This window comes from Dermacentor silvarum, chromosome 2, assembly GCF_013339745.2.
Source record: "Dermacentor silvarum isolate Dsil-2018 chromosome 2, BIME_Dsil_1.4, whole genome shotgun sequence".
Classification (NCBI taxonomy): domain Eukaryota; kingdom Metazoa; phylum Arthropoda; class Arachnida; order Ixodida; family Ixodidae; genus Dermacentor; species Dermacentor silvarum.
The window spans coordinates 200,740,930-200,768,284 of NC_051155.1; the positions used below are offsets into that span (position 1 = coordinate 200,740,930).

General features: G+C 44.6%; 1 protein-coding gene across 2 annotated transcripts in view; it reads right to left on the reverse strand.

Annotated features, from left to right (window-relative positions):
* Window positions 1–1,562: 1,562 nt before the first annotated feature.
* Window positions 1,563–27,355, reverse strand: part of LOC119442437 (nuclear cap-binding protein subunit 1-like) — a 64,653-nt gene continuing 38,860 nt past the window's right edge. Inside the window, exons 20-25 of one of the 2 annotated variants that reach the window (XM_037707319.2) lie at window positions 25,475–25,578; window positions 23,066–23,168; window positions 15,070–15,099; window positions 9,510–9,620; window positions 6,287–6,400; window positions 1,563–1,709 (exon numbers count right to left, since the gene is read on the reverse strand). In XM_037707319.2, the coding sequence (XP_037563247.1) occupies window positions 1,596–1,709; window positions 6,287–6,400; window positions 9,510–9,620; window positions 15,070–15,099; window positions 23,066–23,168; window positions 25,475–25,578 (576 nt within the window). In that variant the 3' untranslated portion in view covers window positions 1,563–1,595. The remainder of the gene's footprint in view (window positions 1,710–6,286; window positions 6,401–9,509; window positions 9,621–15,069; window positions 15,100–23,065; window positions 23,169–25,474; window positions 25,579–27,355) is intronic. The other variant, XM_037707321.2, reaches the window with a different exon arrangement.

A 27,355-nucleotide genomic window follows, 5' to 3' on the forward strand; every position in this document is an offset into this window, starting at 1 on the left:
TATTGTGTGAAACTATTATCGGAACGTTCAAAACTACTGGTCTTTCAGTCTCTGTTTCAGTTGGTTGTTGACAGTTGGTAGCTAAATTCAATGCAATGGGACGATAGTAAGATAATTTTTTCTTCGTGGAAGATTAGCTTACCTTCCTCTGTGACACATAGTCACGCCAGCACTTCACTTTCGCTTAAATAGTCACTTTTGTCGCTGTATCAGCACCGACAGTCTCAGACAAAATGGCGCCACGGTTTTGCAACGCCAGCCTGCTTGTTTATCGTCTGCTACCTACACTCATCAACCGCAGTGTAGAAAGTGTAGTTTTCATGCTACACTACAGCTATAAAAATGGCTTCGTGTAGGTGGACAGAGCTACACTTTTCTGCACCAAGTAAAAAAAAAAAAAAAAATGGCGACTTCCTACACTGGCTACACAAAGTATCCCTATTGATGTAATGAATGCATCGTGAACATTATATGCCAAAATATAAGGTCAATATTCCAAGTCATTTACGAAACATTATGCAGCTACATTTGGGTAAGACTTGTAACACGCAAGTCAACTTCACGTACTGTAGAGATTTCCTTAAGCCCATTTGCATTGTTAAACTATGCTTTTATAAAGAGAATGTTCCAATTGCCTCCTGCATTTTATCGAACAGATATTTTTATTTCATATATCTCATTAAATTCGAGATTACTACCCCCCCCCCCCCCCTTTTGTTTAACCCTTCTTTCCTGGCACTTTTGACTACTGCAAGTTGCAACTAGATGCAAGACTCGCAATCGTCTGCACACTCACAAACTTGCGCAAAAAAAGCGCATTTTTGGACAATTTCCCGTGAAGAAATTGAAATTAGTGCTGTCAACCCCCCCCCCCCTCCCCACCCTGGCAGAGATCCTGGGTGTGCTACTGCTTCGCCGTATACCGATACGAACTCGTTGGATCTGCTGCATTTTTTTTTTTTTTTTTTTGCAGTTAGTGCGATCTGCATGTTTATTTTTTTTCTGTTCCTACTGGCAAACCCTGTTGTCCTTGCTTTACTTTAGTCTTTGTGGCCTGCCATATTGCAGTTTCTTTACTTCCCATCTTCAGCTTCTGTTCCCATCCTCTCCTTTCTAAGGAGTACGCAGGCAGAGTGACGCAACGGAGGCTATGTACCTGTGCCCCTCTCAGTGGCAGTTGCCAGCCTGCACCTTCCCTATTTCCCTCTCTATGCAGTGCATTTGTTTCCATATCAAATAGTGATGATATATTATGAAACTGCCTGTCATGTGTCATGCACATGGGGCCAAATCATATAGTCTACCGGCAAATTAAGTGCCTGTAATATGCAATTCATGAATTGCAGCGACCTTTAACTTTTCGCTCGCTTAAAAACTGCCCCTAGGTGAGTAGACTTCCAAATATCTCTGCATGTATGCTTGTAACCCTTGCATGCTACCTCGAGCATTTCCACAAAACAGCTAATGTTATGTTAAAAAACAAAGAACTGGGGTGCCAGCATTATGCATAATTCATAAATGTATGTAGCACAGGGCATAGCCAAAAGAAAACAAGCACATGATGCAACTGTGAAGATGGTTCTTTAATGGTTCACTCATGCACGTAATGCTGCAAACTGCTGGAACACCTCCAGCACATGAGGGTCGATGTCACTGGTGAACAAAAGTGATTCCAATGTGCTCACATATTTGAAGACATGTTCATGGTGCTGTAACAAAAGGTTGAACATAACATTAACAATTTGTAGCCCATACCCTGGCTTCCAACTCCATGCACTGCAGCAAGACATACAAGTTAGGTCAGCCAACCAGAAAAGGCAACCAGAACGTTTATTTTAGTGTCAGCCTCTGATCACCCATCGCATGATGCTGACTGAATGCAAGCTTCACAAAAGGATCAGCGGCGAAATATGTGCAAGGCATCTTCCTTTCTCAGAACATGCAACTGGATCTCGTTACTGAGTTACTGATTCGCTAACACAAGCCGCATCGAGTTCAGGAGACTTTGTACAGAATTTGACTTCCATTGATTCAAACCACATTTTATGGTTAGACTGCACTCGAAAGTTGCAAAGAACACCCAGGTACGTTTAGCGCTTCCTATATTTTGAACATAGTATTATTTGAACTGATCTCCCAAGCCATGTCAGGATTTTAATTAATGTGTCCTATAGAGTGCGAGTTATAGTGTACTAAATATGCGTCAATGCAAAGAACACACATCTGCACATGCTTTTATAATCATTACTATTTTTTCACTGCATCTTGTTCCAGTGGACTGCTGTGTGTAGGCTATTCTTGGAAAGGAGGCTCGCACCCTTCAGCACAGCAGCATGGTGGCCCTAAAAGCATCGCTGGAGCGAGCACGGAGAAAATTCTCCTGGGGATGACGTGCAGGCCGCAATTGAAGCATACCCAGAATGTTTAAAAGGCAAGACCGAAGACATTGAATAAAGTGTTTTGTGTTGCATTCCTAATAAAACGGGTAAATGCTCTACAAGAAAATTTCACTTTTTCTTTTTTATTTTCAAACAAAATATTAAGCATAAACCTTGTGACAGTATTTATGGTGCACCCTGTACAGTTCTTTCAGTACAGTGGGCTAAATTCTGCGCCATTCGTAAAACACACCTGTAATGCTCCGGAGCGCACGTATACGTAATTTACTGCAAAGACTGTAATTAACCCACATAATTCAAACTTCGCCTACATTACCCATAACATTCCCTTTATTTTCATAAAATATAAACAAGGTAACATCATTTAATTTACCGAAGACACTGCTGAAACCAACTATGAACACCGTATAACACATGAAAATATGGAGAAAGTGAGAGTTGAGTATTTATTTTCAAAGCTCATAATTACGCCAGGAACGCTAAAATTTTGCCACACATTACACTTAACCTGCTCCATGTTTTCATCGCATGTAAACTTAGTGGTACGTAGAGTTCTCTTGGGACATTAGCAAACATAGCTGATAATGGCCATACAACTCCTTCGAGCACTCGCTGAAGGAATTTTTTGCAAGGGCTGTAATTAACTGACACTCTTAAACACTACCCACGCATCATGCATAATATGCCTTTTATTCGCTCAGAATGTCAACATTGTTGCACGTTGAGTTCTTTCAGAATACAGGACAAACTTCCTGCGTGGTTCGTAAAACACGCTTGCAAAGCTTTCGGTACATGTCACCTATAACATAGCCCCCATTCCCTGAAAATATAGAATTGCTACCCGCTTTGCTTATTTTAGGGCAGTGAGGAAACTTTGTGAAGTTTTAATAACACCTTTGCACAGGCAAAAAACAAAGGTTTAGTACAGCCGAATCCCCCTATAACGAATGCCGCTACAACGAAATTTCCGCCCCAACGAAGATTTTCCGATTACCCGTCAGCTGCCCATAGAAAGTAATACAAAAAAATTCTCTCCATAACAAAGGTGTTTTATTTAGTATTTCCACTTCAACTAACTTTTCGAGAGCGAAACTGGGACTGAGTTGAAATTGAAACTGCCAAGTAGTCAAATTAGAAGGCCCTTCCAAAGCTGTGATGATCGTATGTCCGCGCGAACGAGGTTTTCGCGAACGAAATCAAGTTCTAAGTACCGATTTACGCAGCTGCAATCCATAGCCACGCAAGCTTGTCACGCGCCTGCGCGAGACTGCACGGGGTCACCACAATCGCTGCCGTTTTCTGTGGTGTGTGTGTCCGGTCGAAATGGCTACGCCAACGAAGAAGCGTAAATTTCTCTCGAGGAGAAGGCACATATGATTGCCGAGGCAGAAAGCGAAAGGAAAAAATTTCGCAGTTTTGCCCGAAAGGTGAAACATCGATTGCGATAGCAGATTAGTAGACAGCTATACGAACTAAGGATCGTAGTTTTATCGGCCGTATGAACTTGTAAACATTCGCTTACTAACTAAATTACCAAGCACGGTGTCACACGCGCACAGGTAAACATGAACACGTCTCGCTCGATGACCGCGGAAACTCGATGTCAACACGCTGGAATGAGAAGGTGCGGCAATAGCAGTGAGCGAATTGACCTCCGTGCCGTCTCTCGCTTCAACGTGAACTAAACTTCGAAAGCACAGCGCACACGACTCTACCGGCACTAGCGGCACAGATGAGGCCTGAGCAGGTGCGCACTTTGTGCACGGCGCAGATTGCTTTCAAGATCGCCGCATCCGCTGTTGTCAATATGATGCCAATGTCTCGTCACCTAGGGAAAATGACAACCCACTAGAGACACTGACTCCGGCGACAGCTTTGAAAGTAATGGATCCTTTTGCCCTCATCTTAAAAGTTATCAGAGCCCACGACAATGACATTGCAATGGCTCTTTTAACGGACTGTGAGACTTGCGTAACGCCTTTGCTTGCCGTGAAGCGTAAGAAATCCAGGTTGACCAACTTCTGGAAATAAAACTTCCGTTCAATGCAAGCTTGCCAAGTTTGCCAACTTTGTCACAAATATGCAATGAAATCGTGATAATTCAAACCACTTCGTTGCGACGGTGCATGTGCCGCAATATGAGTGTTTCGCAATCGGCCGGGGACGGGTGTTGAGTTAGGCGTCGGCCGCAATGTACGAAAAATGCTGTAACAGCAGCGCAAAATGCATTCTCTCGTGAAGTTGACACTTTATTGACCGCCTTCGCTACGTCTCAACCTTTGCCCCAACGCCACCTCAACGATTTCCCGGACGATGGTTTCGGTTTTGTTTGCGGCTTTGCCGTTTGGCGTATGTATATGCATACTAATTTCGCGTCAATGAAGTTCCGCCACAACGAAATTTGTCGCGTGTCCCGTGAATTTCATTGTAGCGGGACTCGACTGTAATTGCCATTTAGCCCTTATTTAGCCAACACACTTCTTTTTTGCAGGCATCTGATGAAGAGGTGAAAGACGATGATGCTATACAGGATAGTCTATCCTTGCAAGGGCATGCCGGCAATTGATTGCTCCATCCAAGCATCTCACTTTAACTTGTGTGGAGTAAATGTTCAACAGAGTTACATGTGATATACGCATGTCACTTATCACAAACCCTGTTAAAAGGAAATGAACAAGGCAATCAGACGGAGAAAAGGTAGGATGTTTACACTCACTGAAGTTCTTTCTTACTACATCAATCATTTGGTGGCTATTGGAAAGTACTGCTAAACGTTACCATTCACTGGACAATTGGACTAAGACAAGGGACACTAAAGGCAAATATTAAGTGAAGCTGAAGTGATAGATTATTGCTCGAAAACATCTAAGGCGTCAACATTATCCAGGATCGAGCTTTAGTAAGCCAGAAATGTAAATGCTGGACACAATTTGAGACTCTACCAGGACATTCTAGTACTAGCTCGATGACGTCATAATGTATCATTAACATTGTGTCATTAGTAACTCAATTACCGATAATAAAAAAAAAGAAATCATTGCATTACATTATAGTACAGAAGAAAATGCAACTGGTACACTTTTATTGAATTCTTAGGGAAAAAGCTCTTTGATGTTACCTCGATAACAATGCACATGGTCAAAAGGTTTAATTTTCGCTTGACCCCCGTGTTGCCCGGGTTGTAACATTTTTTGCAATTTTGGTATTGCATAGTGCTGCACTGCTGTTGCTGGCTCGCGAAGCTCATACTACAACTGTAAGCAGCAGAAAATGTGGTCTCTGTCATCTTTCCGACCTGTTTCTAGTCGCGCTCTTGCATTTTACACAAGAAAACCGTAGCGCCAGCTCTTGGGTGCTGTTTTACTCACTGACGACAGTAAAGGGCAGTGATGACATATGCAGCGTCATATCGCCTCGCTCGTGGCAGGCGATTTGAAGGGCGCTAAAGGAATGCGGCCCCTCCAGTTGCAATTTCTCTGAAATGGCACTATACCAGTTCACATTGACTTAATGTTTGCCTTTAGTGTCCTTTTCAATAGGAGGCAGAACACCTGCCTCCTGAAAATCCAGTGTCCCTGTGTGGCAAGACTCCATGGTCACGCACAGAGCAGCTCTACATTTCCACCCTTCAAGGAAAGTCTTTTGCTCTTCAACCAACTCTGGGCAGTCTAACAAATGATTTTTCACGTCCCCATAATCGTGGCATAACTATGACACTGGTGAAGCTGAAAGTCGGATCTCATGTCACCACACCAGAGCTTACGCTGACAGCGTACAGATACAGTGACACTTTCGATCAACTGAGTCCCTTGGTCACACAAAGCTAGTATGATAGAGATCAATTGCTGCAAGGAGCTTGGAACAAATTTCCCCTTGAGTAACTCTACCTGGAAAAATACTTCTTGCAGGCGACCCAGCGTCCAACGAAACCAGTACGTCTGGAAGTTTGTGCCTTCAACTTCACACTGGCCAATGTGCTCAGTCAAAGTCATGATGAATCTCTGCAAGAAAGGTAACAATGTTTATTTTCAACTTCATGCGGAAGCCATAACTTATTACAGTACGTTTGGTGTTCCAGGAAAAATGTTGGCAATTCTTAGAAACATTCAATGACACCTACCTTATTCGTGCTGATAGACATCAGAAATTGTACAAAAGTCACTGAGTAGCTACTTAATATATTAGAACTCATTAAACAAACTTCAATAAATCCTTTGGGACACAAAATGCAACTGCAGAATCGAAGTTGGTTGGTGCTCAAGGCACATCCTCTCAGTAAAATCTGACACTACCACTAATTCGGATAATCACCAACAAAATCTGCCATGAAATATAAATACACGTAGTTTTGCCCCAAAGTGCAGAACGAAGGCAGGGTAGAGATTAATTCTATTAGCACGAAAGTGTTTTATGCCGGAGTCCGTGATGAACTTCCGTTACAGGATGTAACGGAATGTGGCGTTTGGCGTCAACGAGTAAAATATGTTTTGCTGTCAGGGATGACGCCACCATCTAGAAGCGGTGAAGCGAAGTACTGCATCATGACACTAACGAGCCCCGACAGGGAGCGCTACGGTAGTCCCAGCGCAGCGGAGGCTCTAACGCGGTATAGCCTGGTGTTGGCACTTTTCGCACATGGCTTGTCTTTCATGTCGGATTAGCCTGTGGCACCTCGTCGCCTACGGAGTGCAGCTTCAACATGCACCAGCAGTGCTTACACGCTGGCTACTGCCTCACTTGCGATGGCAACAACTAAGAAAACTGTGACTTAAGTGGCGCAGAAAGGCAACGGCGTCGACTGGCGAATCTCACTGTGGTCCGGTAAGAGACACGCCAGCGTAAAGCAGAACACCTGCACGCGTTTTCGGTGCACGCTGCGAAATCTGCCACTCGCATTCCTAAAACTGAGCGCGTCGCAACTCAACTGGCTGCCCAAGACAATACGGAGGCGGACCAAAATGCTTGTACTGTCACTGAAGTGACTCGGCAGCTGGACGCCGCGCACCAAGCAAACCTGTAACACGGTCACCAGCCCGCAAATTGTGCGCCTTTCGCTGCAGTGGACCGTGAGTTGACGAAGCAAACATGCAACAGCTTCTGTGAAGACGTGTTTCAATTTCGTGTTCTACCGATTCCTATGAAAGAGGAATAAACCATAATTTTTTATTTAGGACAAACTGCCAATCTTGTCTGGGATTGTTGCAGGAGGAACACTAAATGAACAACATAGTAGTACTAGACTCGAACCTCGTTATAACGAAGTTGAGGGAGATGCCGCAATTACTTCATTATATCGACTATTGGCCTTTACTGCAGTATTGTGCACAACTTTAAGCATGCAAAGACGACCATGGCACCGCGGCCCCCCAATTTGCTATGCAGCCGCGTATACAATGAAATTTTAATAAAACAACAGCAAACTCGCGCACAACTTTTTTGGCACCTGACATGACAGCTTTTACGATAACCTCTTTCTGTTCCAATGTGATGGTCTTTTGATTCCGCTTTCCACTTGGCTCGCTCATATTTTCATAAAAACAGCGACATGGTCAAAGAGAACAGCTAGCACGGTACAATACGAATGAAGTGAATCGAGCAGCCCACGGCTCACATATAACACAGTGTGCCGACTACGCAGCTGAGACAGTATTGGGCAAGCTCCATGACTTCACTTTCGCAAGATTTCATGAACCTGTCGAAGTAGACACCTGACAAGGCTTGGCACAGCACCCGAAATATTAGTTGTTTTTTTTTTCTTTTTACCTACACTTCATGCAGGCTCGTGCAGACAAATGTAGTTCCAGGAAGAGGCTATGATGTCGTGCGCTGCTCTGATTGGGCTGTAGCCAATCAGAGCAGATGGCACGTCATCTTCTGCACAAGCAGATGAAAAGCACCTAACTTTGCACTTTGCCTGACTTCACACTTAGTGGCTGTGTATATGCCCTTGCCTGTAACTAAAACCTAATGTGCGAGTTTCCTTTCAGCAACAAATCTAGACAAACTGCAGCTAAATGTTCAGTGCACGAAGACTTCTCGATGGATATACCACAGTGCAGTCTGAAACAGCCTGCACCATCCGTAAGATTATTTTGTTTTCTTGGAGGATTAGCTCACCTGCCTCTGTGACCGTCCCTGACACACGGGTATGCCAGCACTTCGCTGCCCGTCCCTGTAGCGAACCTTCACATCGTCGCCATATCAGCGCAGACAGTCACAGACAAAATGACGCCAGGAATTTGCAACGCAAGCCTGTTTGTTTGTCGTCTGCTGCCTACACATAGAAACTGTGACGTAGAAAGTGTACTTTTCATGCTACACTACTGCTATAAAAAATGGCTTCGTGCAAATGGGCAGAGCTACACTTTTTCAACACCAGTTAAAGAAATATGTCGACTTCCTAAACTACCAACAACTGTGTAGCCAGTGCAGGTAAAAAAAAATAGCCCTACTGTCGACCATATACGCGGACACGTTCAGCCCGTGAAAGTGAAACTATTTGATCCACCGCTCTCTTGTGGCCCCGCGGTTTCTGCAGCCCCACTGTGTGAGTAAGCTGGCTTGGCTTGGCCATCTCCGTGCCGGTTTCACGCAATCTCAGAGGTCACGCCTAACTGCATCAGCCAGTGCGGCGTGCCACATTGAGAGGGAGAAGTGGAGGTACTGGTTTTTAGCTCACTGCACGCAAGCATTGACATCAATATGTGGTGCAGTGCAGCTAGGCGTGGAGGCCACGCATCCCGTTTTACTTCGCAGTCTTAGAGGCGTGGCCCCCAATACTGCGATGTCAGAGAGTGCGCCTAGCTTTGCAGCTAGGCGCCACAGTGAGAAAAAGGTGTGATAAAAGAGATATGCTGCATTGTGTTTGCCTAGTGCAAACAGGTTATGCTGAAAGATTCCATTTGCATCCTGTTCAAACGTTTTGTAAAAACAGATGTTGCTGCAGCCACCAGAGTCAGTTTTGCCCTCCTAGTTCCAACCCAACTTCACTGGCCGCACCCTCTTTTTCATCGTCGGGCAGCCATAACTGTATACACACAAAAATTGCTAACAAGTAAAAAAAGGATGCACAACTCCAACAAAGCAAACAAACTTGCCCCCCCTCAATACCTGAAATATGATGAGAAAGAGGTTCTTGAGGTCACTTTGAGTCGCTTCAAGCTTCTCTTCCATCCTCTCCACCATATCATCTGTGGGATGGTCCTTATCAGCCGAGTCACCCTGCATGTGATGTACACAAGCGTTTCCCTTCAGGCACATCACCAGCGTAACTCAACTTTTTGCATGTTAGACAATATACACTCCATTTCATATTATTACATATAGCAGGGAACGCTGTGGAAGCTACGCAATTAGTGCGATCATGGAAGTCTAGCTCTGCACGTTTAGCCGAGTACCATATTTACTCGCATAATGAATGCACCACCCCCTTTTCCAATCAAGAGTGTTTTTCTTTTCCTTGCATAATGAATGCCCCCTGAACTTGCTGCCGTGAAGTAGGAGAGACGGTACAAGTCGGCATCTTATATGGCATCCAGCGGGTATGATTGTATCAAACACCATATCAGACGCCAAATCGGACACCGAATCGGACGCCGAATCGTACTGTCTCTCTTATTTTTATTGCAACAACAATTATATGGACACTCCAGGCGCATTTTTGCCGTCGGCACTGACGATCGCGCCTCAATGTCCCGCGTTCAAAGGAGGAAAACAGGGAGGAAATGTCGCACACATAGCACTGGGGGGAAGAGAGGGAGGGCGGGCGGAGCAGCAACTGTGCATTGCACGGCCACGCGCACTTTATCTTGAAAGCAATCTGCGTCGAGGACTGAGTCTGGCAGTGCGACGGCGGCTTATACCTTTGTGCGTGCTCAGAACTTGTCGCTCAGTTTGCGTTGAAGCGATACACAGCACGAAGGCCACTTCACTCGCTGTTGCTGCCGCACTTCCTCATGCCAACGTTTTGAAAGCGAGTGTGATGTGTTCACGTTTGCCTGTGCACGCTGACACCATGCTTGTTAATTTACATAGTTCACGAACGTTTGCAAGTTTATACGGCCGATAAAGCTATTATCCTTACTTTGGGTAGCTGTCTACGCATTTGCTAACGCAATCAATGGTTAGCCTTTCGGGCGAAACTGCAACGTTTTTAGAGGTGGCCGCAGAAAAAAAATCGCTCAAAATTTTACCCCGCATAATGAACACACGCCCCAACTTTGCGCATATTTTTAGGGAAAAAATAGCATTAAATACGGTAGTTGGTTTTGATCTGAGACACTTTCTATGGAATAACTCAGTCACGTCATGTTTTACAAATACAACTTATGAACGCAAGGTTATACATGTTTCGCAGTGCAGTTGGTTTTTATCAGAGACAATTTCTACGAAATAACTACCTCATATATTAGTACTACAACTTGTGGACGCAAGGTTATGTCAAATCATTTATATAAGTGCACTTTTGGGCTTGCAGTATGTGACATAATTATGCTTTGATTTCCGAGCGCTACCGATGCCCTGCGGCTGCTTGTTGCGGGAACGTGTCACTCCACTCATTTGGTGGTAAAGAGGTTTACACCTTCCACGTAAGAAATACATCAAGTTTTGCAACAGAGAAATACAAGACTTAAATTTAAATAGAATTACATGACCCATACTTATATCTTTCTTTCATATATGATGCACTATTTTTCGGCTGTGAATGCGAGCAGCGAGTGTCTGTAACCTTCGTAGCATTGCCTACTCTGCATAAAACGAAGTACATAATTTGAGTGAGTGAAAGCTCATCTTGTGCTTCATTGTGGAACAGGCACGTGTAACAAACGACACCATGAAGAAGGAAGACAGGTCGCACATGTCCCATTTTCCTTCTTTACATTGTCGTTTCATTGACGCGCCATTCCAGACTAAATCAGCATGAACTTGTCCAGTTAACTCTTCTTGACTTCGTCTTACAAGCACTCAATGAAGAAAAAAAGGACTTAAATGTGCCAGCAAGTACCTGTTTATTTGCTTGAAAGTGCATGTAAACATGGCCTTGTGTTGCAGGCTTCCTTTAAATTTAATATTTGTATATCGTAGACCTTCACACTTTCTGCACACGTATTACCACGCCAAGTATCAAGGTTACTTTGACATTGCTTTTGTTTTGCATTGCATCTTTCTTTGCATAGCTTGTTCGTTTTCATTAAGGCAGCCACAATCAAATTGGCATGATTGCTGAAGTTTATTAGTCATCAGTCTCTATTTAAGGCAGGCTAAATTGCGGGCTAGCACATGAAAAATGCTTACCATAAGAAACAGGCAGTGTTTCGATATTGAGAGATGCATAAAACGAAAACAAGCACCAATCTAACATGTGCCAAAATTCAAGAAAGGAAACTAGTCACCTAGCTAGCTTACTAGTTAACTAACTCAAAATTCAAGAAAGGAAACTAGTCACCTAGCTAGCTAACTAGTTAACTAACTGTTGAATGTCCACATTGACTTGCAAATATGTTTTTCCTGAATTGTGTTTTCTATTTCTCGTGTTAGAAAGCACAAACAAAATTATGGAAGTATTTCCAGTAGCAATGCCATATGCACACTCTGGCTTTGTGTCTTTGCTTTCCCAATTCACTTGAGCACAGGTACAGACCACTAAGCAGTATGCAAGTCATTATGCATTACAAATGCTGGTGCCTACATTGAGTGAAATTAATTATAGACAATAGCAAGCTAAAGGAAACACAACATAAGATAGCAGGTGTGCATTCCAGAAGACCGACTTGTACATTCTTAAAAATAAGCACGCCCTGTATGTTGCAGTGCCCTGCAGCCTGCACATGCACAGCATACCCAAAACACACATAAGGCCTGCAAAGGGTTCAAAGCAGACAAAATTCACATTTCATGTAGCCCATGGGTTCTCAAAGTGGGTTCTGCGAAACCCAGGGGTTCTGCAGGCCCCTGCTCGGGGTTCAGTAAGCCACTGATAAATTTTCCCCGGTGCGTAACAGCAACACGCAAACTGCGCAATAGATTCGCCAGCAGCTTGTAGCCACCCAACCTACAAAAATGGAAAGCGACGCCTAAGCTTTCGCACGTTAATCTCGGAGGCCGTAACATACCCCCATGCGCATTTCTCGCGTTTGTAGATAGGATAGGTGCCAATAACGTGCGTGCTGACGTATACGTCGGAGGAATGAAAAGAAAAGAAAAAAACATTCGCGGAGCACTGCAAATGCGCGATGCAAAAGAGCAAAAACGACGCTAGTGTCCAACCATCGCCATCCTCCTAGCGGAAATCGTACGCGATACGTGACTGACAGCAACGTAATTGTGCCCTTAAAGCCTTTATCCTTGCGTTTATGGCCACACGTAACACCGCGTTGGGGGCTAGCTGCGGTCATGATCGCGTCTAAAGCCACCACAGCTTCATCCGTAGAGGTTGCGGCAAACAATAGTTTCGTTTTGACTTGGCGCATGCGTCGGTTGCGTGCCTTCCCAACTACGTGGTCGCCATCCATGATCGCATCGATAGCGACCGCGGTTTCGTCCGCACTTATCTACCTTCCGCAGTGCTCTTGTGCAAAATAGAAACAAGATTTGCTGATTCATTCAGTAAATAAAATCATGTTGACATAGTAAGCATTTGTTTATTGTTTTCTTGATACCCTCGTTAATTCAAGGGGGGGGGGGGGTATGCCAACCCTGCATAGGTTGGAATACTCACTCGCTGCACACTCACTCAACAGGTGGAGTGTTAGTGAGTGATGAAGAGTGCGCGTGGACATGAGTATGTTTAGGAGTGAGGGCCAGTGATTTGAGTGTATGTGAGCATGAACAGGAATGCGTACCAGTTACCGTGAGTACAAACGAACGTCAGTGACAATGATTTTGAGTGGACGTAAGTATCAATGTGGGTGGTGACTGCATGCAAGTGTGAGAGAATGCGTGTTTGCGAATCAGTGCCAGTGAGTGGGAACGTACCAGAGTATGAGCGCGACTGGGTGCCTCTAAGTGTGAATGGATACGCTAAACGCAAGTGAGTGTTGGTAGTACGAATGGGATTGAGTAGGAACGTGAGTGAGCGTACATGAGCGCGAGTGAATACATAGCCTGCGAAAATACTGGTGGATTGAATATGAGTGAGTACTCGCTTATCCTGCCGACTTATGGCTCCCCGCTCCCCGAAAGGCTTGTGCTCTGTTCAAGTATCATTAAACTACAGTCAGTGACCAACACTGTCAAAAATTTCCATTCAGCACTGGCCACCTAGAAGTCCGAATAACTGAAAGTAAAAAAAAAAAAAAAAAAAAAAAAACATTAACCAAGAAAGAAGTGGCTCCACCCCACAAGTGGCCAGAAAAGTTGGTCAATGTGCTGCTGCACACATATATTCTCACATGTGACTTGGCCAGTCACTGCAGTGAGTGGCGGTGCCATGAAACTGCCAGAATTATCAGTATCTGAACAATCGGTTGGCGACTGTATTCAAATCATGTTCACTTTTTGCATATTTAATTAGATAACAACTCCGTTCTATTTATGTTTGATCTGATTTCTAAAATCGCCCTAATAACTGACACACTTCAGAAGATTTACGCACAACACAGTTTACATTGCCATATTTGTTCACTTAAAACACTCTAGAAGGTTTTGCCTTTCAACGTAGAAGAAAGTTAAGTACTCATATAGGTAAACAGGCTAAAAGTTGGGGCTAGTATGTTGTCCCGTGTGTGTGTGTGTGCGTTTATTTTTTTGTTTGTTTCTTGGGGCCCTGATACAGCTTTTCAGTTAAGTCCTATTTTCGTTGCAGCGAAGCATTGATGTTATGACACTCAGGAGTACTGAAATTTGACAGCATTCAGTAATCTTCACTTAACCTAAGGACAAAAATAAAAACAATGCTGACCGCCAGCTAATAGGACAACTTTTCCTTCACCTGCAACCAAATTCAGCTATGCAAATGTTGCAGTTGTCAAATTGGAGCACTGACGTCATGTCTTCCATGTACCGTATTTACTCGACTGTAACGCGAGGGGTGACTTTTCATTGTGTCCATCAAGAAAAAATAAAACATAGAATAAGAGAAACACTTAAGTCAGTTCCAACTAATAAAGCATTCTTTCAAAATGCTATCGTAGATGATTTCGTGGTAAGAGGCTGTTTACTAGACGAGAAATTGAAGGCTAAGCTTCAATTTTTTTTTAAATTTCGAGCCCCGATACGTCATTGTAACGGCACAGATTTCGAAGTATTTTCCTGTATTTAGGCTATGGTAGAGCCGTAAAAGTTCTTGGAACTTGCTAAGTTCAGTCTTTGGCTTCCGTAGAATGCAATGTAGTATATCTTTTCGAATAAAAAATTAACAAAGCCCCACAGAGGTGCTGTAAAAATTCATGACATCACAGCTGACTGGTAGGATTGAAGGCGGCGGCCTCAGCACCTGCTTTTAGTTTTTGCACCTTTTCTGGCTTAGCAATCCTCCCCTCACATGGTAACAGTAGCTTTTCTGATATTTCATAAAGATACTAAAACAGCTTGTTCTTTTTCTGTTTAGTGTCTTTTAAGGAGGCAACCAAACTTTAGTTCCATGGCCCTTGGTGAATTTAGCACTGTCACTAAGCGACACAAACTGCTCTGGTAAAAAGCACGTGACTGACAACAGCAATGGTTCCCTTACCATCTGTATGTCTTCAGAATGAGTACGTTCCTGCATGCAAAAAAAAAAAAAAGCATTCAGTAAAGCAACCATGCAGAACAAGCAGATTGTGACAATTCCCTTCCAACATGAACAGCATGAAAAACAATAGCCACCCCACCGAAGCACATGTCCCAAAGCAACAGATGCAATGTGCACACAATGTCAGGCCTCCAAGCTGCACAGCACAACATATATAAGAATGCGAAACAAGAACTATTTAGTAATTCGCATAGTTTCTGCATTTAACCGGTTTCGTTTCTTCAAATAAAAAGTCGCCACATGCACTGAAGAATCAAAAGGAAGAAGAATGTAGCTTGTGACAATGTTTTTTTGTATATAAAGATGCGCTGATATGCTCCTTTGTTACTAAATCAGTAGTATTCAGAATGTGGCTCATAAAATAACCATGGCCGAGGCTCTTAAGAAGAATGTGTTAAAGTTGATGCACAGAAAACACTGCTTATGTGCGGGGCTACGTACGTGCTAGCATCAGCTTATGCATCTTGGGGTCCATACACGTCTGACTGAGCAAAGCAACCCACACAACCACGCACAAGATGCAACAAAAAACAAAAGCGCAATTTCCTTTTGTTTGCGGACTGTGCTTACTGTTTTCATCACAGGAAGTTGCAGCTTCTCACTACTCATACCTTTATGTTGTTCCTTCCTTTTGTTTTCCAAATACACAACAGACAGCATAAGACAATAATGACCACAACCTCTTGCTCAAATTGGTGATTTTATAGGAACGGTAACGAAATTTGAGGTCATGGAGAAGAGGAGGCAAGTCGAGTATATAAGGAGTGTTACAACAAGCATAGGCAACCACTGACAACTTTTCTATGTATCTGAATGACACCACACTAAGCCAACGACCATGCATCCTTATATTTCCTTACAGCAGCTGTTGACAATCACCTTACTCAAGGTTGCCACTCAAACATGTTTCAATCAGTGGTGTGTTTCTCACAGAGTTCCAGCATAGTATCAGAAGGTGTTTAACATACGTGAATCGGCGCTGGTGGTGACAACTTGTGATGCTTTGTTTAACCAAGACATGCAGAACTTTTGTTGCTATCAGTGGCCACATCCCAATGCTGGCGTGCACATGTTGGCCGTGACAAAAGAAAAGCTATTTTCTAGGGGTGTGCGAATATTCGAAACCTTCGAATAACGAATCGAATACTGTCCTATTCAATTCGGTCTTCAAATCGAATAGTCACAATTCGTAAATGCGAATATTTTTATAATACTTTTAGAATATTTCAACACATCAACTGCGCCCAAATGAACATAAAATTGGTGCAAAAGTAGGGTAAATTCTCGCCCTCGCGTGCATAGTATAGACATAAAACATGAGAACTTGCATAGTGGAGCAGGCTATGCCACTTTTTAGGCAGCCATACTTTACAGGCTGCAGAACTATCACTCGCACTCTGTGAATAGCCGTGCGCATACGAAGAAACTACTTATTTGCTTCTATTGCTATATTTGTGCTTTTAATAAGCAGCGCTTCATACCGTACCATGTAACGAAAGAAACTTGCTAAGCTTAAGAATACTGGGGTGTGAATAAAGTTTTATGTTAATTGTGATAACGGCGGTTCAGTATTCGAAAACTATTCGAAAGGTATTCAATATTCGATTCGATTTGCTTCTGGCACTATTCGATTCATATTCAATTCGGGGTCAAAAATCATTATTCGCACACCCCTACTAATTTCCCACCTCTTTCTTTTTTGAAATAAAGAGTTGCACAACACAAGAAACGCACTCCCCCACCTTGTACGAGGTCTGTTAGAAAAGTATCCGACCTTAATTTTTTTTTTTGCGAACACCTGATGAACATGAAACAAGCGCGCTTGCATCAGCCGACCTTGAACCTTCGTGCGCATGCGCAAATTTTTTCCCACCTGCCGATAGCGTCAGTCGCTGAGACGCAGCGTTTGATTGAGGTAGTGCACAGTGCTCTCGTCGGTTTTTTTATTGCAAGGAAAATGGCAGAGCGACAGCGCTACTGCATCAAATTTTGCCAGGAACTGGGCGACAGCCAAGTGGAAACTATTCGGAAGATTCAGACGGCTTTCGGTGACGATGCGATTAGCAATACACAGATTAAGGAGTGGTACAACCGGTTTAAAGATAGCCGCATATCGGTGGAGAGCGAGCCACGCTCCGGTTGGCCATCAACATGCCGAAATGACCACGTCATTGCTGAAGTGAACGCTGTGGTGATGCAGGACTGTCGTGTGACTATCCAAGAAATTGCGGAAGAGGTGGGTATCAGCACTTTTTCTGCACATTCCATTACGACCGAAGATTTGGCCATGAAGCGAGTTCCAGCGAAATTCGTGCCGAAGCTGCTCACGGTCCAAGGACAAAAGCAACTTCGTGTTGAAGTCTCACAGGACATGCTGGATTCCACAAACAGTGACCCCGACTTCATGAACACCATAATCACTGGTGACGAGTCTTGGGTGTACGGGTACGACCAGGAGACCAAATCCCAGTCGTCACAGTGGAAGCATTCCACGTCACCAAGACCAAAGAACGCCCGCCAAGTGCGCAGCAACGTAAAAGTGATGCTGACTGCTTTCTTTGACTCCCGCAGTGTAGTACACCACAAGTACACACCACAGGGTCAAACAATCACCAGAGTACTACAGGGATGTCCTCCGTCGCCTACGTGAGGCTGAGCGGCGCAAGAGACCGGAGTTGCGGTCAACAGGAAATTGGCGCATCCATCGCGACAATGCTCCTGCACATTCCTCGCACTTGATTCAGACTTTTTTGGCGAAAAACCAGACTCCTGTAGTTTAACAGGCTGATATGGCCCTCAGCGACTTTTGCCTGTTTCCCAAAATCAAGAGGCCATTGAAAGGAGTGCGATTTCAGACAACAGAGGACATTATGGCTGCAACGACAGCTGAGCTAAACTCCATTCCGAAAGAGGCCTTCTCGGAATGCTTCCAACAATGGCAGCACCGCTGGGAGAAGTGTGTGGAGTCTCAAGGAGACTATATTTGAGAGTGATTAGGTTTCCAACGCCCCAGTTATGCCAGTTTTTTTTCTTCGGCCAAAGGTCGGATACTTTTCTAACGGACCTCGTATGTACTGATACAGTCGAATCCCCCTACAACGAAGATTTTACGATTTCCCGTCAGCTGCCCATAGAAAGTAATACAAAAAAGTAATACAAAAGAAGTTCCTTCATAACGAAGGCGTTTTATTCTGTATTTCAGCTTCAACGAACTTTTCGAGAACGAAACTGGGACTGAATTGAAATTGGAACTGCCGAGTAGTCAAATTTGAAGGCCCTACCAAAGCTGTGACAATCGTACACTAGTTGCACTTTGCCCGCATAGCAGATCGCTTTGAAGGTGAGGCCCGCGCGGGCGCTGACTTTGTGCACGTCGCAGATTGCTTTCAAGATAGCACCCGAGCGGCCGCACCGTGGCCGCTGTTGTCAACAAGATGCTAATCTCTCGTCGTCTAGCGAAAATGACAAACCGCTAGACACACCGACTCCGGCGACTGCTTTGAAAGCAATGGATCCTTTTCACCTCATCAGAAAAGTTATCAGAACCCACGACAATGACATTGTTATGGCTCTTATAACGGACTGTGAGACTCGCGTAACGCCTTTGCTTACCATGGAGCGTAAGAAATTCAGGCTGACCAACTTCTGGAAATAAAACTTCCAGTAAGTGCAAGCTTAAGCTTGCCAAGCTTGCCGACTTTGTCATAAATATGCAGTGAAATTGTGATAATTCAAACTGCTTCATTGCGACGGTGCATGTGCCGTAAAATGAGTTTCGCAATTGTCCGGGCACGCGCGTTGGGTTAGGCGTCGGCCGCAATGTACGAAAAATGCTGTAACAGCGGCGCGAAATGCATTCTCTCGTGCAATTCACACTTTATTGACTGCCTTCGGTACGTCTCAACCATCGCCATCGTGAAGATTTCCCGGACAATGGTTTCGGTTTCGTTCACGGCTTTGCCGTTTGGCGTACTTGTATACATACCAATTTCGCGTCAACGAAGTTCCACCACAACAAAATTTTTCGCGTGTCCCGTGAATTTTTTTGTAGCGGGACTAGACTGTATATGTATGCCCTTGCTAAGATGTCACCCCTATGCCTAAATCTCTCCATTATGAGAATGTGCTGCATATCCTAAGTCAGGGGTTCTCAAGCATGTTCGTTCCAGGGAACCTTGCCAAGGAACCCCCCCACCCAGAATTAACCGAATTACAACGTCCTAATTAAACTGATGTCGAATTATCCAGGGTATGAAGAAAACAATAAATGAATGCTTACTACGTCAACACGCTTTTATTTACAGAATGCATCAGCAAATCTTGTTTCTATTTTGCACAAAAGCAGTGAGGAAGCTGCAATTCTTGTCATCTCATGACTGATTAGAGCTAGCAGCGGCGAAGGCCTCGCAACATCCTTTGCAGCGCGGCCGCGGCGCGCGTCTTCATCTGCAGACACGCTTTTCACTACCGCGCGCACATCCGGTTATTTTTTTCGCTAGTGAGCTGGTCGCCAACAAATCGTCCGTCCATCGCGATGTAGCCGGTGCTCTTAATCTTTGACATTTTTGCACTGAGTCAAAGCGCAACTACAGTCGCCGACCGTTTATTCGGACTCGACGGGAACCGCGAAAAAATCCGAATAATCGAGAGTCCGAAAAAAATGATTCGCCAGAAAAAAGTACTTTTATGGTCCCAGAGGACGGAACAAATTGTCAATGCGCGACTGTACAGATGCACGCTTACACGCGATCAGGTCAGCCTTATTTCCGACAGTGTCTGGCTATCGCTATAGACAGAGTCTTGTAATTACCACGTCTCGTCGGCGCAGATGGCACGGGAGGCGTCGGAGCCATTTCGCACTACGCGACGACCTGGAAGAGATCGAACAAGCAAACCAGGCCTAACACACTAAGGCTTCCATGGGTTCTCAAAGTGGGTTCCGCGGAACCTACGGGTTCCGCAGGCCCCTGCTCGGGGTTTCGCGAGCCACTGATAAATTTTCCCTGGTCCCGCTCTCGACAAGTGTCTAAAACGGCAAACACGAGGTGCGCTTGATCCAAAGAACCTCCATTACCCATGCCCGAGTGTCAAAAAGCACATCACAGTGCGTAACAGCAACGCGCGAACTGCGCAATAAATACGCAAGCAGCTTGTAGCCACCCAACCTCCCAGAACGGGCAGCGCGCCTAAGTTTTCGCACTTGAATCTCGGAGGCCGTAGCTTACCACCATGCGCCTTTCTCCTATTTGTAGATAAGGTAGGTGCCGATAGCGTGCGCACTGACCTATACGTTAAAGGAAAAATTAAAAAAAAAAAAAAAACACGGAGCACCGCAAATGCGCGCCGCAGAAGACCAAGAACGGCGTAGCGTCCAACCGAAAAGAAGCGGCGCAGTCCGCATCGCCGTGGTCCTCAGCGGCAATCGTACGCGGCACGTGACTGACAGCAACGCCGAAGCGCTCTGTGCCTAATTGTGCCTTTAAAGCCTCTATTCTTGCGTTTATCGCCGCGCGTAACACCGCGTTGGCGGCTAGCCGCGTGCCTCCGTAAGTGCGTAGTCGCTATCTCTGATCGCGTCGATAACCACCGCAGTTTCGTCCGCAGCGGTTGCGGCAAATAGTAGTTTCGTTTTCACTCGATGCGCGCATCGGCTGCGTGCCTTCACAACTGTGTAGTCGCCTCCCATGGCAGCATCGATAGCGACCGCAGTTTCGTCCGCACTTCTTGCAGCGAAAGGTAGTTTCGTTTTGACTTGGTGCGTGCGTCAGCCGCCTGCCTTCTGAACCGCAAGGTCGCCGTCCATGATCGCGTCGATAGCGGTCGCGGTTTCGTCCGCAGCGGTTGCGGCAAGCAGTAGTTTCGCTTTGACTCAGTGCAAAGCTGTCGAAGATAAAAATCACCGGCTACATCGCGATGGACGGACAATTTGTTGGCGAGCAGCTGAGTCGCGAAAAAATAATCGGGGTGTGCGCCCGTTGTTGCAAAGCGCGTCTCAGATGAAAACGCGCGCCGCGAAGGATGTCGCGAGGCCTTCGCCGCTGCTAGCGCTAATCAGTCATGAGATGAAGAGAATTTCAGCTTCGGCACTGGTCTTGTGCTAAACAGAAACAAGATTTGACGATTCATTGAGTAAATAAAATCGTGTTGACGTAGTGAAGCATTTGTTTGTTTTCTTGATACCCTCGATAATTCGACATTTGGTTAATTGGGGGGGGGGGGGGGGGGTTTCCTTGGCACTTTATGGAGCTTAGCAGGGTTCCCTGGGATGAACGTACTTGAGAACGCCTGCACTAAGCAAAAGAGCGAGACTTGAAAGGTAGCTCTTGACAAGGCCTAGGTCACGTAACAACTGACAACGCAAAGGCCGAGCACCGACTTCCAAGCACACTGGCTTGGCTTGGCCTGGCCTGCTGTTTGGCCGCGGTATACAGTCAATGGATACTGGACTGGCTAAATCCGAAACACGACCACCAATAGGTTCAGCCAACAAAAGTATAGCCTTCGAGATCGGCAACTGACACTTGTAGGTGCTGCGTGGATTTAGACACCAGCAATCCAGCCATTGCAAGCGCGCTCTTTCAGTGCTGGCAACCTAGCAAAATGTAAACATCGCGGCCAGCTTGTCGTGACCGTATCGTGGCGTTCGACGTCGCATCTGACCAGGCCGCAGGAGTCCGAAAAATCGAACGGCGCGCTGTAGAGCGTCCGAACTATCGGTCGTGGTTATACATTACTTCAATGGGACGAGTGGCGGTGCCGCGAAGGTGTCCGAATAAACGAGCATGTCCGAATTTTCAGTGTCCGAATAAACGGTCAGCGACTGTACTGCTTGCCGCAACGGCTGCTGACGAAACTGCGGCCGTTATCGACGCGATCATGGACGGAGACCTTGCGGTTCAAAAGGCAGGCGGCCAACGCACGTACCAAGTCAAAACGAAACTACCATTTGCTACAACAAGTGCGGACGAATCCGCAGTCGCTCTCGACGCGATCATGAATGGTGACTACGCAGTTGTGAAGGCACGCAGCCGACGCGTGCGCCGAGTCAAAACGAAACCACTGTTTGCTGCAACCACTGCAGACGAAACTGTGGTGGCTGTCGATGCGATCACAGGTGACGACTACGCATTTATAGAAGCACACGGCTAGCCGCCAACGCGGTGTTATGCGCGGCGATTAGTGCAACAATAAGGGCTTTGAGGGCACAAATAAGCACAAAGCATTCCGGCGTTGCTGTCAGTCACGTATTTCGTACGATTGCCGCTGAGAACCGTGGCGATGCAGACTGCGCTGCTTCGTTTTTGCTCTTTCGCGGCGCACATTTGTGGCGCTCCGCGCATTTTTTTTTTTTATTCCTCTGAAGTATTTTATTTTTTTTATTCCTCCGAAGGTGTGCATGCTATCGGCACCTACCCTATCTACAAACGGGAGAAATGCGCATGTTCACAAGTTACGGCCTCCGAGATTCAAGTACGAAAGCTTAGGCGCGCTGCCCGTTTTCGGAGGTTGGGTGGCTACAAGCTGCTTGCGGATTTATTGCGCAGTTCACGCACTGCCGTTATGCGCTGTGATGTGCTCTTTGACACTCGGGCATGGGTAATGGAAGTTCTGTGGATCGAGCACACCTCTTGTTCGCCTAATAACCACTTGACGAGCGCGGGACCACGGAAAATTTATCAGTGGCTCGTGGACCACCAAGGAGCGGACTGCGGAACCCCAGGGTTCCGCGGAACCCACTTTGAGAACCCATGTCCCAAGTAATATATCAAGATGGCAGTATATGTAAGGATCTTACAGGATTCTAAGAGGGTGATGATGTACAGGTGATGATGTACAAGGCCAAGAAGAAGGCTACTAATATCTGAATGAGACCACGAGGTACCACAAGAATTTCTGCTGACAGCACACATTTAAAACTCAATGTTGAAACTACAACCTTGCTGAGCTTGCTTTTGGCGTCCTCAAGTTCTGCCTCCAACTTTCGAACGTGCTTGATCATCTTTCGTATAGTGAGGTGCAGTATCTCCCAAACATAGGGCCTAGAGGAAAGGAAAGAAAAAAAGTGAGGGTGAAACAAACAAACAATAAATTTCAGACGTGTACTACCAGTGCAAGAACGTTTGCAGGATCTATGACTCAGAAAAAAGCTGCACTTCCATGCAACCTTGGAAAGCAGCCTTCTATGTGGCCAGATATATACAGTACTATACACCAGGCCAAAATGCTTGCACTGAGATAAATGCTAAAAAAAATATGGTGGCACTGTTGTTCCTGATGATGGCCTGATTTCCAACATACTTGTATGCTCAGAAAGCAGACAAGTGTCGGCAAAAGCAGCACTTCCACATGCTTTTTTGTTTTGTTTGGCACAGGTTCAAAGCTCTTTGGCTTGACAACACTTGCAAAAGACAGCACAAATTTTGTCATTGTTTAACACACCCCTCCAGTTATGCGCCTAATATAAAATTATGCCTCTAATTTATGGACATGGTTCCACTTCAGTTCTTCCAGTCTGACATGATGGAGTCATCTTGCCTCTAAAGTCGTACTTCTTATGGTATCATCCCACTCTAAGCAAGCAGCAAAAATTGGCTGTAACCTAACACACTTAAACCTTGTTTTGGTGAAACGGGATATAACGGCATTTATATATTATATAAACTATAATAACGGATATAACGAAGTAAAGTAAATGCAATTCCACTTGAAATCCCCATAGAGATTTATGTATTTCAAATATTGTTTGAACAAAGTAAAATTGTCCTGCCAATGGATATAACAAACTAGATTCACCTCCGCAAACAAAAATAGCAACCGTTGCACACCGACCAGATCTATTTCCGCAAGTTTCTGCTCTTGTTTGGCACGGTAGTTCAAGATGCCAGCGTCGAATACGCCGTCGAGCAACAATGGTCTTTCTCACCCCCGCGCGTCAGAAGTAGTACCACGCTCTGTGCACGAGAAAATCCGTTTTTTTTTTTTTTTAATGCAGTACCACGAGATATTAGGGCAAATGCGGCCGCATTTGAGTCTGCCGCCGATGGAGGTGCGAGAGGCCACTGTGGCTACCACCTACCTCGAATCGGCGGCGCAGCTTTTGCAAACACTCTTGCAAACAACTCTTGCGAACCTCTCTCACTGAGGTACGAAGCTAGTGCCCCCTCCAAGATCACAATATCGGAGGCCATGCCTAGCTGTGCCGCACCACATATAGATAATGATGTTTGCGCGCAACGTGCTAAAAACCGGTGCCTCTACTTCTCTCTTTCAATGCGGCGTGCTGTGGCGTGCTGACATAGCTAGGCATGACCTAAAAAATTGTGTGAAATCGGCACAAGCCAGCCAAGCCAAGCCAGCGCGCTCGCACATCGGAGCCGCAGGGCCACAAGGAAGCAGCAAATCAAATAGATTTGCTTTCTCAAGCTCTGTCGGTCGTATACTTCTACGGGTTTCATGACAATATGACCGAGCGAAGTGGAAAGCGGAAGCGAAAGACGATCACATTGGAACTTAAGGACGCTATCATAACGGCTGTCGTGTCAGGTACTAAAAAGTCAAGTGTTGCAGACACCGGAGAGCCTTTCCTGTTGTTTTACTGAATTTTCATTGCATATGTGACTGCGTAGCGGTTCAGTGGGCATACCATTTGTGCAGACCATTGGGCATATATACGGCAGTAAATGGCAATATTCAGTATAATGAAGTAATTTCGGCTTCTCCTTCAACTTCATCATTTTGAGGTTCCAGCGTATGTAAATGTCACCTTTAGTTGCATAATTCATTACAAGTTAATAAGTTGAATTTTCAAGACATGACAAACTTTCTATAACATCACGGCATGACACTGATATAGTCAGGAATGAATACTGCTTAGTGTTCCAGAGCTTCACTCAAGCCTTATCCAATGCTGAACATACAAAATTTATTAATATCATTTAAGTATGGTAATGATGTAAATCTGAAAATTAAATCTCAAACAATAGCCATAGGAAGCAATCAGGGAACACTTTTTGTTTGTGGCTTCACACTAGACGCTTCTTGACGCTCTGAGTCGGGAGATGGTGACAGAAAATACTGCATGGATCGCAGAAAGTAATTGTGAACGTTAAAAAATAAACCTGACTGCTTTATTCATCGTAGTACTTTATTCGCCGTAGTACTACGAACTGCCAAGTTCGTAGTACTGAAATATTTTTACGTTGAAAGTATAAGCAGTCAGCAGGAAATTTCTGAAACATTCATTAATCTGAAAAATTCATTAATGTGGTGCTCATAGTAATGAGGTTTTACTGTAGTGTCTTTTCAGGTCACAAAGAACTGCTCTTTAACTGAACGCATGACCTACCTCATGAATTCAGGTGCCAGATCTTTGGAGAAGACCCAGTTAGCCACGGCAGAACATTCCACAATCTGCGTCTTCAAGTATTTGTCTACAAGGCCAATCATCATCTAGTAATGCAAACAAAAATACAGCAACAATTTAAGAATCTCCAACATTTAATTTCATGAAGGTCAAGTATTATTTCAAGACTCTGCTTAGTAAGACATAAAATGTCTGCAGCAGAGTAATGTGCCTTTAGTGAGCATCTCACAACATTGCATAAAATATTTGTATCACCAAAAACAACTTAAATTTATATGCTGCAGCAGCAGAATTTGAATTCAAAATTTATTTGCTTCTGAAAAAATTATTTCACGATTTCTGACATGGAACAGATAAACGACTAAATGTCCAAATGACCGGTCAATTTCAAAGCAAAAGAAATAGAGAAAAAAGATGAAAAAAAATTCCCATTGCCTTTCATATCATTATCAGCCCAAAAAAGCTCCTTAACCCTTTCACTGCATTTCTCGCATCTTCAAGATCATAAAAAGCATACAGCTACAGAATAAATTAAGAATTTTAAATTCTTTAACGAGTTTTGTCGAGTTTACAGAATGTGGACTCCATGCGAAAACTCTCTACAAGAACATCACATATGAGAATATAGACTATTTCATGTCTAGCGAGCTCGGAAAGCACCTATCCAGCCACTTGAATATTATGCTGGTGCAACACATTGTGAACAACATTGAAAGAAGTGAACCCGCCACATACATCATACATTGTGCACATGTTATTCAGTCTTGCAGCACAATTCCAATCAGAAGTGTTTCAAAATGTATGTGGCACATTTTAAATATCATTACTTTCATGAATGCTTTTGCTGTTGATGCAACGCAGCGCCTTGAAGAGCTAACAGAGTTGCTCAATTCTGCGGTTTTGTTCAGTATACAGTCTAATCCACTTAAAACAATATTCAAGTGCCAAAATTCCATTGTTATAACCGATAATCATTATAACCAGGTTGCACAAAAAACGCAAAGGGCACAAACATTCAAATATTTTAATTAGACAGAAACAAGTGCAGTCCAACCTACTTAAAGCATTATTGGTTTTAACAAAACTTAAGAGGCACTTAAGTCCCCTTACGTGCATTGAATGTGAAAGCATGATTATTCATCTGTGCAATACTTCTTGCAATATTTTTTTCGTTTCTTCACTTTCATTAGCCACTAGGCATCGGCGTGACTTGGCACGGCGTGTCGACTTTATCGACATCCACACCATTTTGAAGTCCATGTCACGTGACATTGTCACATGACGTCATCACTTGGTCATGTAACCTTGCAACTAAAGGCTCTTACTTGGTCACGTGACTATGTCACCTGACCTGATCACTTGGTCATGTGCTTGAATTGAGCAAAGTCAATTTTAAGGGTGAGCCACCCAAATTTTGGGAGTGGGCCAGGTCAGTTTTGAACATGGGTCCACTCAATTCTCAGGTTGGGCAAAGTCAATTTTGGGTGTGGGCCACCCAAATTTCGGGGGTTGGTCGAGTCAATTTTGGGAGTGGGCCAGGTCGGCTTTGAACGTGGGTCAACTCAACTTTCGAATAGGGCAAAGTCAATTTTTGGGGCGTGGGCCAGCCATATTTTGGGGGTGGGCCAAGTCAGTTTTGGATGTGGGCCAGGTCGGTTTTGAATGTGGGTCAGCACAACTTTCAAATTGGGAAAAGTAAATTTTTTGGGTGTGGGCCAGGTCGGTTTTCATTGACAATGAAACATGAAGTCTTCACTTGGTCACGTGGACTTTGGTACCATCTGATGTTAACGCCGGACAGGTGCTTGATTTTCCGCTTCATGGGGCATATAATGCTTTCGCATTAACACTTTGTGGGGATGG